The following is a 17314-nucleotide window of genomic DNA, read 5'->3' as shown; positions in this document are numbered from 1 at the left end:
GTTGATTAATTGAATGTGCCGATAACAAAGCTCATTGCTCTGTCTCCCAGCAGTTCGAGGCAGACTGAGAGGGAAGGAGGTGCCTACTGGTGATGTCATTTGGCAGTGCCAACTGTTAGAAACACCTTAATGGCTGGCTGGACAGATAGGAGTTAGGTGCATGCACCTGAAGACACTGTTGGGCTGTGTCTACATTGGGCCACTTATTCCGGAAAATCAGCCGCTTTTCCGGAATAAGCTGCGAGCTGTCTACACTGGCCCTTGAATTTCTGGAAAAGCAACGATGCACTACTGTACAAAATCAGCCGCTATTCCGGAAAAACTATTCTGCTCCCGCTCAGGCATAAGTCCTTATTCCAGAACACTGTTCTGGAAAAGGGCCAGTGTAGACAGCCCAGTAGTCTTTTCCAGAAAAAAGCCCTGGTAGTGAAAATGGCGATCGAGGCTCTTTTCCGGAAAAGCGCGTCTACATTGGCCACAGACGCTTTTCCGGAAAAGGGCTTTTCCGGAAAAGCAGCCTGCCAATGTAGACGCTCCTTTTCCGGAAAAACTGAAAACGGAATAGTATTCCGTTTCAAGCATTTCCAGAAATTCATGCCAGTGTAGACACAGCCTTGTACTATAGCTGGAGTCGATGCCGTTAACAAAATTTTCCAGTTAATAGAGTGCCAGATAACAAAGTTTTCACTGTATATATTTTTTTCCAATGAAGAAGCCTTTTTTATGATGATTGACTTCATATTACACAGTTTGTCTTTCTGATGTGATCATTTTAATTTATTTTTAGATTGCATTCTCCAACTTTCGTAAGAGCAAATACATATCAAAATAATTTTTAGTCTGAAATTTATTTTAAGGACAATTTTGTAGAAAAATTTACCTTTTATGTTACACGTTAATAATGAAAAGCTAGCCCAAAAGGAGTCATCATATGTTTAGATCTTTAATATCCTGGAAATGTAAGCCAATGGACTCAAAACAGAAAAAAATCATTCACATATTCTTTGGAGTTTTGCTTGGTGTATTTACATAATAAAATTAAGAAAACAAATTTAAATATTGAACTGTTTACTGTTTTCTTTTAAAAGTATGTTTTAAAAGTTCACTAAAACCCTAAAGGCTTCTGCTGTGCATTTGGAGCAAAAAATAGTCAACTGTGAAGGGTAAAAATTGTATCTTTTCAAAGAGAGGTTATGGTAGTCAGATACCAGCCTTGCATATTTTCACACACTCAAAGCACATGTCTGTTTTCCAAATGCCTGAGGTTTGTACCGTTCCAGTTATGAAAATTCATCTACTATTCAGAAATCAACCTTGCCCTTAGTTATTGGCAATAAAAACCTAACCTAAAAACTTTCACTAACTTGTCATTCTTCGATCTTTTTTATAGCATCAAAAGCTTAGTGTTGCTCTGTTATCTTCATAGTACTTTGTACACACATATATCATGATCTATAGATATATGCATACACCTCATACATATACACAATTCTAGCTAATCACATTTAACATATTATGCATTGTATTATTATGCATGGAGCTGGTAGCATCGTTTATTATTAAGATTGCCTGACACTTCCTATTATAAACTGTGTCTTCAGTTGCTTATAACTTTGCCAACCTTCAACCCATGTGGGTTGAATTTTCCATGCCAGATGTGTGCCTCAGGTTGAATTTTCTATGGAAATTTCAGCTGAAACAGATCAGATTTCTGAGAATGGAACTAGAGGAAAATACATTGTTATGTGTTGCCTATGTTAAAAAAAATTCTGGAGACCTTTTCTTTGACAGTCTCTGATGCATCTATTCTTTGCAGCCAATACTTGAAATTTGGCAACGAGGTGACTGTTTTGCTGTGCCTATGAAAATCCACCCATCCCGAGTTGGCCAATTTATTAACCTTTGAAAAATTGCAGAGCAATTGGGCAGAGCAGTAATTTCCTTGCATTTGCAGCAGCTCTGACCTATTGTGGATTGTCCTGGGTCCATGTTTGAGCATCTGAACTAAGAGCAAGCATTTTGGGTTCAAGGCAAGCTGACGTGGAACTTGTTAGTTAAACCTGAAAACCATTGCTCTGGAAAATGTCCTGTTAGCTCTAGTACCAATACACCTTTAAACTTCTGGAACAAATGAAGCAGAGGGCCAGCAGATAACAGCCTACTTCTCTGCGCAGCCATGGTTCATACCCAAAGCAAGTTTGTCCTGAGTAGTGAATCAGGCAGAAGTCCGATGGAGAAAATAGTGTGTGATTATGTAATTAAAGTCACAACCATCATGCATATGCACAGGGGTGCAGAATTATGGTTGCTGAGGCAACACTAGTTCTGGCATTTCCTGACTTTTCAGTGCTTGACCTAGCAACCTTAATGATAATATTTATTTTTTTTGTATACATGTATACGCCGTATGTGTATTGTGATTGTGTGTGTGTGTGTGAGAGAGAGAGAGAGAGAGAGAGAGAGAGAGACAGAGAGAGAGAGAGAGAGAGCCTGTAAAATATATGCACAAGTACTGCCTGTGTGTACATTTGTGGCATACACATATTCATGAAGTAGAACTTCATCAGTTTGCATTATGATCATTTGCAAATTGCTAAGAATTGCAGTGGATGAGGCAGGCTGGACATGTGTAGTGGATGATGGTGTGATCTATAAATGTGATGATTTATAAACACACAAAGGGATAAGCGACGAGGAGTCCTGTGGCACCTTATAGACTAACTGAAGTGTAGGAGCATAAGCTTTCGTGGGCAAAGACCCACTGCATGCATCTGACGAAGTGGGTCTTTGCCCACGAAAGCTTATGTTCCTACACTGCACTTAGTCTATAAGGTGCCACAGGACTCCTCGTCGCTTTTGCAGATTCAGACTAACACGGCTACCCCTCTGATACTTGACACAAAGGGATGTTCATGTGTGTGTAAAATCTATCAGTAAATCTACCTCAGAACTGGGAGATATGAAATACTGATTCATTAACAGTTCTGCATTAAATTATAGCATCAATCACACTTTTTTATTGTCTTCTTTTCCTGTCATTGTATAGTGAGCATTACTTGGTTAACAAAAGGTCTCTCAACTAAAATTATTCTGTTGCTGGAACTGGGAAAAACAAAATTTGTTGTTTTGACAGTTTGGTCTAAATAAACCAAATTTTCCTTCAGGTTTGTGCTCGAACCCCTTCTGCCAAAAAAGATGCATTCTAGGTCTCAAGATAAGTTGGACAAGGATGACCTAGATAAAGATAAGAAGGAAAAGAAGAAGGAAAAAAGGAACAGCAAACACCAAGAAATATTTGATAAAGAGTTTAAATCTACTGATATTTCTCTGCAACAGTCTGAAGCGGTGATCCTTTCAGAAACGGTAATTTTATTTATGTAGAAGAGTTTTTATTTAATTGTTGGCATAACTGACATTTTTCACTCTAGAAGTGTCATTTTTACAGTCAGTTTATTTTGGTTTTAGAAAATTCAATTACACCATTCATAGCATGGATTCTTCTAGTTGCTAGTCATGTGAGATTCTGATAGTTCTTCCATGTAGTTTTAGTTATCTTCTGAAAGATATAATTGGTGGACATATTGTGCAGTCATTTTATATACGGCAGTTACATATTTTTTTATTCCTGGGGGACTTTGGCTCTAAAAAAATGAAAAATTCCATATGCAATATTTTTTAAAATTCTGAATATTTTATTTTTCAAAATAACATTATATAATCACCCCAGTTTCAATTACTTTGCAAATTTATTTCAAAATACTTAGCAGCCGTGTTTGTAACAAAAATATATGCACAAAAATTTCCTCAGAAGTAGAGTTAAAGAAACCCCTACAACAGTGGTCACCTACCAGTAGATTGGGATCTACTGGTAGATCTTGGAACCTCTGACAGGTGATTCTGACAGGTTTGGCCAGGAGGCTATCAAGTTCTGGCATTTCATCTGCCCCTCTCAGCACTGCCGTGCTGCTCGTGCCCTCTGCCTTGGAGGTGCCTCCACCCCTAGGAACCTCCTCATTGCTGTGCAATGCATGGAAAGAAGAGGAGGGGTGCTGATGTCAGGGTGCCCCTCCCCTCACCCTATACCCTATCTCCACAGAGTAGAGGGAGGACAGGGATGGAAAGAGTTTGCTGGCTGCTTTTGTGAGTGATGCAGGGCCAGAGTAGGGGTGAGCCTGCCTTAGCCACCTGCACCACCATCCAGAAGCCAACTGTGGTAAGCGGTGCCCAGCTGGAGCCTGCATTCTGACTGCCGGCCCCAGTCCTGAACCTCTCCTGCACCTTAAACCTCTGTCCTAGCCCTGAGTCCCCTTGCACCCAAACTCCCTCCCAGAGCCAGCACCTTGAACCCCTTCCTGCACCTCAGCTCCCTGCCCAAAGCTCAACTCTGAATCCCTCCCACACTCCAAATCCTGTAGCACAAGATCAGTGTCCGCATCCCCCTCCCCCATGCCCAAACCCTCTGTCCCCAGCCTGAAAAATGTGAGGATAGAGAGGGAGGGAGGGAGGATGGAGTGAATAGGGACCAGGCCATGGAGAAGGATCAGGAAGGAGGTGGAGCCTGGGTGTTTGGATTTGAGGTAGATCCTAGATTGCACTTAAATTCAAAACGTGATCTCATGCTTCAAAAGGTTGGAGACCACTGCCCTACAACAATCCAGTTCTTGTTTCTCTGCCCTCTCTTCCCCAGAGCATAACCAGGAGGTCAGCCGCCCACACCTCCATCCAGACCCCGACCACTCCCCCAGGCCAGACACCCACACCCTTTCACCTCTAAAGCCCAGATGTAGGATACTCCCCAGCCTGATACCTACACACCCCAGCTGTGGAGTCACCCGCAGTTCAGACAGACACATGCACCCACCAACCCTGCAAGAGCCCAGGAATCCACCCAGAGAAACAGCCTGATGCTGAAGTCCAGGTTTATGTGGAGCCTTCTGCACGTGTCTTCCTTTTTGGGGGTCATGCTGGGAACTGCAGCTGCTCAGAGCCCTCCAACTCTGTCCCTCTGCCACTGGCAGCATCTTCTGTTTGTAAACTGGGCTATTCCAGGTCCAGCAGTTCCTAGTGGCAACCAAAAGCTCTGCAGCCCATTTCTATGTTTGGGGGAGGGGGTAGATTCTGCACAGAACATTTATGTGAAAATTCTGCATTGTGCAATGTCACAGAATTCCACCAGGATTAATTCTTAGAAAGCCATTTTTAACAGAAACATGCATATATGTTCATCATTCCACTGGTGGCTATTTGTAAAGATATTAATCATAGTGTATCTCCCCTTTGAACCCACCTTCTTTGCAAATATTCCAGTCTACCAGGTCCACCTCACTGGTTTAGGTAAATACCAACATTTTTATATTGGAAGTTTATCCATTTTTGACAGAATAGTAATTACGTATACTTCTAACCATAGCCTTGGAAGTTCAGAAGCAGCATCTATTTTGATGCTGTTGTTTTAAAACGTCCTCAAAGAATACATAAAATGGTCTCTGTGTTAGTGTCAAATGGAGAAAACTTCCCTGTTAGCAGAATCTCTCTCTGGTGCCTGCTGTGTACCTTGAATCAGAACTCAGCAAATACTTAAATTAGAATGCTTGTGCTCTCCCTAGGATTGACACAGAGACTAATATAGTAAACATTTTTCCATTTACTTCATTTGGTTTTTGGTCATACTATGGCTGTGTCTACATTGGCATGATTTTGCGCAAAAGCACCTGCTTTTGCGCAAAAACATGCTGCCTGTCTACACTGGCAGGGAGTTCTTGCGCAAGAACATTGATGTTCTAATGTGTGAAATCAGTGCTTCTTGCACAAGAACTATGATGCTCCCACTCAGGAAAAAGCCCTCTTGCGCAACTGTTCTTGCGTAAGAGGCCAGTGTAGACAGGCAACGTTAATTTCTTGCACAAGAAAGCCCAATGGCTAAAATGGCCATCGGAGCTTTCTTCTGCAAGAGAGCGTCTACACTGGCACGGATGCTTTTGCGCAAAAGCACATGCCAGTGTATACGCTCTCTTGCGCAAATACTTTAACACAAAAACTCTTGCGTTAAAAGTATTTGCGCAAAATCTTGCCAATGTAGACATAGCCTATGGGTTTGTAAAAAGGGAGCTTCTCTCTGCCAGTGCAACCTGGAGGAGTTTTAGAAGTCTCTTCGAAATTAGAAGGCACATTTTGAATAAATATCCAATGTGCCTTATTTGACACAGTGCAGTCAACTGTGTGGATATCAGGCTCTCTTAGAAGTCATGTTTTGACTGAATCTAAACAATGTGTTTGACATAACTCATATTACTATTGCACTGTCTTAGCTGTTGGGATCAGCAACTCATCTTAGCTGTTGCTACTGATATCAGAATGGGATCGTTAGAGTAGATTTTTTTTTATTTTTAAACTAGTTCTTACCAAAGATCTTTATTATATGATTTTGGAGATGCACAGCAGTGAACACCATATAAGTACTTATTTGTGAAGGTATAATAGCAATTTACTTAATTTGATTTGCTGTTTTCTGGATGACAACAACATGGATTAAGTGACTGCTTCAAATTCTGGATTAATCTTTTTTCATTCTTTATACATGACTTTAAGAGTTCAGATCAGAACTGAAAACTCTATCAGATATTGATGGTCTCGTCTCAGCTGTTAAGATAGAGAATGTGTCAACACACATCTGACATATTTTGGAACTGGAATTCACCAGCATTCAGAATCTGCTGGTCTGTACCTTGCGCCCACAGATTGGTAGTTCAGAGGGTGTATTTGTTCACATCTGCACATGAGAAGCAGTGCTGGCAGCTGCAGAGATAGTCTGCTCTCCTAGTGCCTGCACCCAGTGGCTCTGGCATTATGCATCCTGCTGAAAAGAGATAAGAAAAGTTAAAAGGGGAAAGGTAAGTCGGAATGAAGTGTGAAAACAGATGTTTCAATGATGGGTACCTTAGAAATGCCTACAAGGAAAGGAAAGGAAACTTTACACACAAGTGAATGATAGACACAGGGATGTGTTTAAAGGGCAGTCTGCAAATTTATTAAGTTAACGAGGGAAATTGATTTTTTTTATGTCTTTCTTCCATCTCCTCTCATTCTAAGAGCACTGCCAAATATTGGAGAGACAGATCCAAGTTGGTTGTGTTTGCAGTACTCTAGATATTGTAGTTCTCATTATTAGAACTTCTTCTCTTTTTCATAAATCTAGATGGACCATCACTCCATATTTTTCATTAAAGATTGGATGTCTTACCAAAAGATAAGCTTTTGTTCAAAAAGAAATGAATTCAGAGAAGTCCTGTGGTCAGTCTACACACTACAAGAGATCACACTAGACAAACAGTATGGTCCCTCCTGGCCTTCTAATCTATGAATATCTACCCCACATTGAGAACTCTAGTACCAGCAGCTAACCTTAGCTGGCAGCATGGCCTCTGTGCTTCATCTAGGACATATCCTGTACTTCTTCACAGAGACCGAGGCAGTCCTGTTGGATTCCAGAAAGCCTTTCAGTAGGAGGTGTTATGCTGCTGATTGAAACTGAAAAAAGGTTTTTGCTGGAGACAGGCACCTTGTTTCATATGTAATTCCAGTTATGTTGGACGTATTGCTCAAAGCAGAACCAACCCCAACTAAATCATTAAAGCCAGAGCTTTATCAAGCCTGGCCTTAAAATCTTCTATGTATGGATATTCCACCACCTCCCCATGGAACCCACTCCAGTGCTTCACCAACCTCCTAGTGAAATAGTTTTTCCTAATATCCAGCCTAGACCTTCCACGTGCAACTTGAAACCATTGCTTCTTGTTCTGTCATCTGCCACCACTGAAAATAGTCTAGCTGCAGCCTCTTTGAAACCCCCTTCAAGTAGTTGAAAACTGCTATCAAATCCCACTCATTCTTCATTTCTGCAGACTAAATTATCCCAGTTCCCTCTGCCTCCCTTCATGAATCATATGCCCCAGCCCCCTGATCATTTTCATTGCCCTCCATTGAACTCTCTCCAATTTGTCCACATCATTTCTGTAGTGGGGGCCCAAAACAGGATGCAATACTCCAGATGCGGCCTCACCAGTGCCAAATAATCACTTCCCTCAATCTGGTGGCAGTGCTCCTACTAATATAAAGTGTGTCTAGACTATATCCCTCTTTTGACAGAGGGATGTAAATGAGACACTTGGAAATTGCAAATGAAGCCAGGATTTGACTATGTCTAGATTGCGGTTTCACTTTCGAAATAGTGCTTTTTCAAAAGAGAGCCATGACACGAATATGCAAATGAAGCAGTTTTGCAATTTTGAAGTGTCTAATTTATATCCCTATGTCAAAAGAGGGATGTAGTCTAGATGTACCCATAGCCCAATGCTTCTACTAATATAGCTCTTTTTGGCTACAAGGGCACACTGTTGATTCATATCCAGCTTCTTGTCTACTGTAATCCCCAAGTCCTTTTCTGCAGAGCTGCTACATTGCCAATTGGCACCCTGCCTGCAGCCATGCATGGGATTCATCTATCTTAAGTGCAGAACCCTGCACTTATCCTTGTAAAGCCTCATCAGATTTCTTTTGGTCCCGTTTGTCTAGGTCATTCTGGACCCTGTCCGTACCTTCAGGTGTATCTAGCTCTTCCTTCAGCTTATTGTCATGTGTAAATTTGCTGAGATCAACCTCTGGGACACTCTGCTTGATATTGTCTACCAACTAAACATCGAGCTGTTGATCACTGGCCATTGAGTCCAACTAGCTAGCCACCTTTTTATCCACCTTATAGTCCGTTCATCCAAGCCATACTTCTTTAATATGCTAGCAAGAATACGGTGTGGGACCATATCAAAAGCTTTTCAAAAGTCAAGGTACAGTGAGAGAGTCTAGATTGGATAGCAGGAAAAACTGTTTCACTAGGAGGGTGGTGAAGCACTGGAATGGGTTACCTAGGGAGGTGTTGGAATCTCTATCCCTAGAGGTTTTAAATCTTGGCTTGACAAAGCCCTGGCTGGGATGATTTAATTGGGATTGGTTCAGCTTTGGGCAGGGGGCTGGACTTGATAACCTCCTACGGTCTCTTCCAGCCCTAAGATTCTATGATTCTGATTCTAAGGTATATCACATCCACCACTTTTCCCATATCTTCGATGAGACAGTTATCTCATCACTGAAAGCAGCTAGGTTGGTCAGGCATGACTTGCCCACAGTGAATCCATGTTGACTGTTCCTGACGACCTTCCTATCCTCCAAGTATTTCTAAATGGATTCCTTGAGGACCTGCTCCATCATTTTTCAAGGGACTGAGGTGAGGCTGACTGATCTGTAGTTCCCTAGATTCTCCTTCTCTTTTTTAAAGACGGGCAGTACTTTCACCTCTTTCCAGTTTTCTGTGACCTCTCCTGACTACCATGAATTTTTAAAGATAATGGCCAATGGCTCTGCAATCACATCAGCCAACTTTCTCAGCACCAGTGGATGTATTAGATCTGGTTCCATGGACTTGTTCCTATCTAGCTTTTCTAAATAGTCCTTAACCTGTTCTTTCACTACTGAGGGCTGCTGTCCTCCCTCCCATCCCCTAGACTCTGTTGTCCAGTGTAGTAGTCAGGGAGTTGACCATGTATAGTAGCACCATGGGAAGGAGGGGGGTTAGGTCAGATTAACTGTGCCACTAAGATGTGTGGATTTTTCACACCCTGGAGTGATAGAGTTAAGTTGACTTAATTTTCTAGTGTAGACTAGGCCTAAGTGCTCATTACTGTTTAAAAATATTTTAAGGCTAGGTACACAATTCCTGAAAGTGCAGAAAACAAAGAATTACTCCCGGCAAGTAATCCCCATTTTCCCATTATATTGTATCTTGCTTACATTTTTCTTTTCTTAGCTTCAGGCCATTATTCCATGTTGTACCATTTTCTGAGAGTAAAAATTCTGTTTTTCATTATGATTAGTATGTGGTAAGTATTTTTAACAATGGATTAGGCAGAAACATTAGATCTGAAAATTAAAGATAGCAAAGAGAGCACACTGAAGGAAGCTAACTGTTTTTCTGTCTGATTAGGAATATCTCATTGAAGAGATTCTGACAGAAAATTGAAAGAGGATTATGGAGTGGGCAGACCAGCTCTGCTGGGACATGCCAGTTGCCCAAACAAACGCTAGCATACAACATGAAGCAAAGAGTTTAGGGACCTATTAGAGAACTCCTTGCCATAATAGGTAAAAGAGAAACTTAGAATAGAAGTATTTACTAGGTGAGGAGAAACATTAGAAAGGGAAAGAGATGAGAAGAATAAAAAATGTGAGGGGAAGAAAACTTTATATATTATATAGTCTTGCATGAGAATACAGACAGTTAAATTTTAAATTTAAGGTACATGATTTGGGACAAATGGTCTAGGTCTTGGCACACCTTTGCAGAGAAATATCCAGAAGTGTCTCAAAGTGAGCACAGCAGCTTGAGCAAAATCCTAGTATTCTTCGCTTAGCTTCACTTAGTGGTACAGGTAAAAGTTGGTGTTGCCATTTAGGACCCCTGACAACTACATCCTTGTTATTAAGATCCTTCCAAGTAGAATTTTCTGTTTTCAGATAACAGATCTTCATTTAGCTAATTGAATCAACCTATCCATCTTCTGAAAGGGTGGGCTTAACTTCACCTTATTTGCTTTCCTTGAAATGGAAATCAGTTTTCATTTAAAATGACATTAACCTGCTGTGTCTTAAAAGAAAAGGTCAGTTATTTTGCAAGGACTTATTGTTTCTCCTTTGTCAAATCATATTTTCCAGACACATTTGGCAGTACAGGAACACATGCTGTAGAATGAGCTGAGCCAGTGTATACACTGAATGATACTTGCAAATAGCCAAATATAGCTATCACTGTTGTTTATCTGCCTTAGTCAGTCTTTCTGAATCCAGATCTCTCCTCCACACTGAAGCTATTGGGCTGTGCTACTCTATTGAGAAATGTTTGAGGTATATCAGACTTGTCCAAATGGCTGCTGCACTTGACACACATTTCTTCTGTCTTTTGTACCAGTTTCTCTGTCTCCAGAGGTACAAGCAGAGCTGCAACTACACCTTTTAAAGCTGATTTTGGGAGATAAGCTAGGGAAAAGCTTCTCCCCACTCTCTCCTCAGGGAAAATGATTCTCTCCATCCCTTATCAGGAGGAGCAGGCCAAATGGAGAAAGCGGATGAGCAAGATATGTTAGGTACTTACATGACTCTCATTAGGGTAGTATCTGTGTATCTCACATCTTCAATATATATATCCTCCCAACAATCCTGTAAGGTAGTATTTGTCACCATTTTACAGATAGGGAACTGAGGCATGGAGGGACTAAATGACTATCCCACAATGGAAGCTTGTAGCAGAACAGGAAGTTGAATATTGGCCACCTAAGTCTCAGGTTGGCACCATACCCATTGAATTACCCTTTGTATGTATAAATAGACCCTTCCAGGAGCCAAAGAAAGGCACAATTGCTCCCAACTCATAGACTCTCACAGCATCAGAGAAAAGGGCCCAGAGTTTGGGACCTTGCTTCCTTCCACCTTTTCTCTTGGAAACTATTCTTCCCAAGAGGCAGAACTGGAGGTTTTCTCTGACACTCCAACTGTAATTTGAAAGAGTTAAAGGGATGAGTTAGCATAAAGGAGGTCAAGCTTCCCATGTCCATCATAAATTTCATCCACACTCAAAGAAAAGGTGCATGCCTTTGGATCACAAAACACTTGAACAAGAAAAGAAGGAAAGATTTTCCTCTGATACATACCTGAAACCATGGGGAAATAGGTAGTGGCCACCATCAAGGTCCAGCCAGAGAAAGAGGGTAAGTAGGTCATAATGTAAAAATGGCCACTGTTATAGTAAAATAAGTGTGTCAACAAAATAGTCTCACTATTTTAACTAAAGCAGTTTAAATCATGCCTTTAATTAAACCTATATGACTTTCTCACATTGACATAGGCTAATCGCTCAAAAGAATAACATTACTCGTGCATGTGATTGTTCTGTTCTTAGATGCTGAGATAGGCAAAAAAGACCAAGATGAAGTTTGAGACAACAGTTCAGGATAAGGGAGACATGGATGAAATTATTGGCAAGAAATCTTTTAACCATGATTTGAGGATGTCAGTAGCTCATCCAGATATTATTGGTCTATTACAAGAATGAGGTTCTGTGGCCTGCAATTGTGGGAGGAGGTCAGACTAGATCAGTGGTCCCCAACCTTTTGAGGTTGTCGGGCGCCATGGGGCGTGGCCGTTTGCCCGCCGGGCGCCAGGGGGCGGGGACACTTGCGCGCCCGGGGGGTGGGGCCCCGCCTAGCCGCGCGCCCGGGGGCGGGGGACCCCATAGCTGCGCGCCAGGGGGCAGGGCCCCCTCCAAGGGCCGCGTGCCCGGGGCTGGCACTCCCCCCCTCCGCCGAGTGCCGCGCGCCCGGGGCCGGGGCCAGCGCTCCCCTCCCCCCCGCCGCCCCCGGGGCCCCCCCCCCGCCGAGTGCCGCACGCCCGGGGCTGGCCCCCCCCCCCCCCCACCGCGTGCCCGGGGCTGGCGCTCCCCCCCCCCCGCCGCGTGCCCGGGGCCGGCGCTCCCCCCGCCGAGCGCCCGGGGCCGGCGCTCCCCCCGCCGAGCGCCCGGGGCCGGCGCTCCCCCCACCCCCTACCTCCGAGTGCCGCGTGCCCGGTGCTCCCCCCGCCAAGCGCTCTCCCCCCGCAAGCGCCCGTGTGCCATGTGCCCGGGGCCAGGCCAGCCCCGAACACCTGGCGGGCGCATTGAAATGCCCCCATGGGCGCCATGGTGTCCGCGGGCACCGTGTTGGGGACCACGGGACTAGATGATCATGATGGTCCCTTCTGAGTCTAAAAACAAGATAGTCCTCTGCAGCTCAGGCCTGACCTGCCTGGGATGATTAACACCTAAAAGAAGGCCTCATTGCTTGAAAGATAGAATTAGAAAGAGCATAACGGAAAAGCACCCACCTCTTACAAACACCCATTGGTTGAGTGTTTGTGTCTGCAGTCCAAAAATATTTGATATAATGTAATAAAAATGCAATGAGATGTGAAAATGTATGTAAAGGGAGAGGGTTTCTGTGTAATTTTGGAGCTGTGATTTACCCTGCATCCCTGTCTTTGAATCTAATCAACTCAGCTTAGTGTTGCTATATGACAAATAAAGGAAACCTGAATGAAAAATCTGGAGTCAAGCTAAGTGTTTTACATCGCAGAGAACTGTGCTTTCAGAACTGGACATGGGGTTCTGGATAAGCTGAGCAGAAAAGGTCTTGGAGGGAATTGATACATCCTGAAGTACGCAGGTTTTGAGGAGACATTTGTAGGTTATGGAACTGAAGATAGTATGCCAATGTATCAATCTGGGGCTACTGTGTATTTCTGAACACCTATTCAATTTAGAATGATTTTGAGGACTTATGGGAGGACTAATTTAACATCTAAACTTTGAATGGATAGAAAAAAACATTTTCAAAGAAAAATGTATTTGCAAGAAACTGAACTTAACTATGTTTCATGATGTTTGTCTCTGGGCATTTGTTACTAGCATCAAGGACTTCAAGTTATTTTTCTTGTAATTTCATTTTAAAAGTATACATTAAATAAAACAATACATGTGTGACTGCTGGAGTGAGGAAGAAGTAACATATTTAACAACCTATTCTGCAGCACAGACTTTTAATTTTTAAATGTTCTTTAAATTATAACAGATATTTTTACTACGATGGAAGTTGTTGAATATCAGAGTACAGTCACAAAAGACCAGGAATAACTCCAAACACTGAAAAAAAAATTGCCAGACTATATACTCTAGTTGATGAAAACCTGTGCAGGAAAGAAGAAATCCACAATATTGCTTAGAATAATACTCATTAAATCTGAATCATGTATCTTACCATTGCAATATTATATTCTACACCTAGGAAAATGTCTTATCACAAGGTCAAAAGCTCAATAAAATGTGCTTTTTTTTTTTACAGTGTAACCCACTTTAATAATGTATGTTTTTTGCTAAGGCTGTGTGACACGTGGTGAAAAACCATCATGATTTTATGTTTTTGTCCTAATGCAGATCAGTCCACTGAGGCCACAAAGACCAAAAAGTCAAGTTATCAGTGTCATTGCAAGTGAAAGACGTTTTTCTGTTTCCCCGTCACCTCCAGCTTCTCAGTCAACACCACCTCCAGTCACTCCAAGGACCAAACTTTCTTTCAGTTTACAGTCTAGTAAGTTTTTTAATGAAACTTTATTTTCCTAAAATGTTTTGTTTAGAATTAATTACATTTCATCTCCATTAATCTGAAATGCTTCGGAACCAACTGAACCATATAGACCATCAAGAGGATAATCCAGTTGTACATTCACATTGTGAGACATAAGAGCATTTTTGGGAGTTAACAGAGATGTGGTTGTTTAAGCTATATGATTACAGACAATTTCAATGACCTGATTACTTGGTAATGTTTATGTTTGTTATACATATTTTAATATAAGAATTAATTTAAAATTATGGAAATATTGTTAACTGACTCTCTCTCTCGTGACTATATTTGTCACATGTCATAGAATCATAGAACTGGAAGGGACCTCAAGAGATCATTGAATCCAGTCCCCTGCCCTCACGGCGGGACCAATCACTGTCTAGATCATAGGTTACCAGACTGGGGGGCATGCCCCACTGGGCAGGAGCAGCCTTAGACGAGCTGCCGGCAACTGGCGCCCTAGGTGAAACACGCGACCGGCGCCCCCGCCTCCAAAGCCCTCAACAGCCGTTTATCTTGGTACCCTATGTGACTGCCTAGTTTGCCTATATTGATGGGCCGCCACTGCCCCTGGGGGGGCATGAAGAAATTCCAGGGAGGGCGGAAGGTAACCAAATGTACCCTCCCCCTCCCCCACCAAGAATGAGCCTGGTCTGTTCAGTAAAAAAAATTCAGAAAATACCAGACGTGTTTTCCTGGCTCGGGCGTCCGCTGAAACATGCGCAGCTTGAGTCTGGTCAGTTCCTTTTTTTTCTCGACAAGTTTTGCTGCTATTTTTTTGGAGGGAGATGGGGGGACGGCGTGAGGGTTTCTCAAAAATCAAAAAGGGGGCATAATGCCAAAAAGTTTGGGAACCACTGGTCTAGATCATCCCTGATGGATTTCTATCCAACCTGCTCTTAAATATCTCCAGTGATAGGGATTACACAACCTCCTTAGGCAATTTATTCCAGTGTTTAACCACTCTGACAGTTAGGAAGATTTTCCTAATGCCCAACATAAACCTCTCTTGCTTCTTGTCCTATCCTCAGAGGCCAAGGAGAACAATTTTGTTAGGGAAAGTAGTGATAGACGTGAATTAGCATACTAAAATAGATAAAAGGGTATAACTGTTGCCAATTTGTTGCCGCTCGGATGTTGTGTTGAATGTCTGAAATAAATGTGCGTGGGCAATAAAGCTGTTCCCTCTACCCCATCCACTCCTGGGTTGCCTATTTCTTCACTAACACACACCTGTTAATGTACCCCAGGATCATGTTTGGGTTTTTTGCAACAGTGTTACACTGTTGACACATGTTTACCTTGTGGTCCACTATGACCCCTACAGTCCTTTCTGCAATACTCCTTCCTAGACAGTTGCTTCCCATTCTGTATGTGTAAAATTGTTTGTTCCTTCCTAAGTGGAGTACTTTGCATTCGTCCTTATTAAGCTTCATCCTATTTACCTCAGGCTATTTCTCTAGTTCATCCAGAACATTTTGAATTATGACCCTATCCTCCAAAGCTGCAACCTCTCCCAGCTTGGTATCATCTGCATACTTAATAATCATACTTTCTATGCCATCATCTAAATCATTGATGAAGATAGGCTCCTACCTCTTTGTGCACCCAAATCTCTCTGGGTATGTCTACACTACCATCCTAGTTCGAACTAGGGTGGTAATGTAGGCAACCGGAGTTGCAAATGAAGCCCGGGATTTGAATTTCCACGAGGTGTAATGGTAGTTCGGAATAGGAAGCCTAATCCGAACTACCTAGTTCGTGCTGTGTGTAGCCGCGCGGCACGGAGTCCACACTAGCGGACATTTAAAAATGGCGGCGCCCGGCAATATGCAAATGAAGCCCCGGGAAATTCAAATCCCGGGCTTCATTTGCAACTCCAGTTGTCTATATTACCACCCTAGTTCGAACTAGGGTGGTAGTGTAGACATACTCTTTATGATTTGGAGTATTAAGTTCACTGACTGAATTCTTGATTACTTTCATTTAATACCATCTTCTCTACCTCTATGTACATAGGAGAAAAATACCACTTTTTTTCCCCTAACAAGACACTTTAGACCCTAATCCTGCAAAGCATTTCAGGTGATTTGTAACTATTACTGTGAAATATTTCGTCAACACAGTTTGACAAAGATTCTCACCAGTGTGCTCTGAATTCTCTCTGCGTGTCTTACTGGCACTGACCATAAGTTGTAGCTTGCAAATAAACCTTTAGCTTGTGCTGTGGTACACTTTTTGTGTTTCTCAAGTGACAAAAACTATTTTTGACTTTTTACTAAACCAAGAAAAACTGCTTCAAGAAATAATTTTCTGCTCTTTTTTAAAAAGTTTTTTTTAAATATTTTTTAAAGTGCCTGAAGATTCATGCTGTGTTGGCTTCTGCAGAATGCAAAAGTTGTGGAGCATGATATGGACTTTTCTTTTGTGTGAAGTAGATATACACCAGAGATTGGCTTGTGTTTTCCCTGCATTTCTCAATGAATTCTTCTATAAACTTTCATATACTGGCTTCATCACTCTTCAAGAACTCATATTATTTAACTGAATAGAGTATAACTCCCATTTTGTTTACAAAATTAGCTTTCACAAATTGATTTGCAAAGTTTCCAGTTGTAGACACTTAGCTAAAAATCTCACTTGGCACTAAACTAGTAAAGAAACAAAATTTAAGAATTAAGTCCTTTAAAATGAATATGCCTAACTTCTATTACAGTTAGCAAGTATTACAGATCTGGCAAGTCCATGTTTGCTTTCTTTCTTTCTTTTGATATTTAAAGTGCTTTATTTTTAGATAAGCAAAGCGTATTGAAAAGAATGTTGACACACAACAAATGTATAAACCATAATCAGAGACTTCTTTATTCCACATATCCACATCAACAGAATTCGCTCTGTGTAATAGAAGTGTGTTGTAGAATCTTAGATTGAGAAGGAGGGGGAGGCAGATGGAGGTTTTTTTGTTTGGGGTTTTTTAAGTGTTTCTAGACCTCCTGGTTGGAAAGATAACCTGAAAAAGGTGAACAAGGTGTAAATCAATGCAGAGTGGCCTTCCTGAA

The 17314-nt window shown here is 41.9% G+C and overlaps 1 protein-coding gene across 2 annotated transcripts in view; it reads left to right on the top strand.

Annotated features, from left to right (window-relative positions):
• DOCK1 (dedicator of cytokinesis 1) overlaps window positions 1-17314 on the top strand; it is a 567625-nt gene that overhangs the window by 529046 nt on the left and 21265 nt on the right. For both annotated transcript variants that reach the window (XM_075935276.2, XM_075935277.2), the window contains exons 49-50: window positions 3165-3363; window positions 14066-14219. In XM_075935276.2, coding sequence (XP_075791391.2) covers window positions 3165-3363; window positions 14066-14219 — 353 coding nt within the window. The remainder of the gene's footprint in view (window positions 1-3164; window positions 3364-14065; window positions 14220-17314) is intronic.

This window comes from Pelodiscus sinensis, chromosome 8 (genome assembly GCF_052426305.1).
Source record: "Pelodiscus sinensis isolate ZL-2025 chromosome 8, ASM5242630v1, whole genome shotgun sequence".
In the NCBI taxonomy this organism is placed as follows: domain Eukaryota; kingdom Metazoa; phylum Chordata; order Testudines; family Trionychidae; genus Pelodiscus; species Pelodiscus sinensis.
This window is presented reverse-complemented; position numbering and strand designations above follow the sequence as displayed.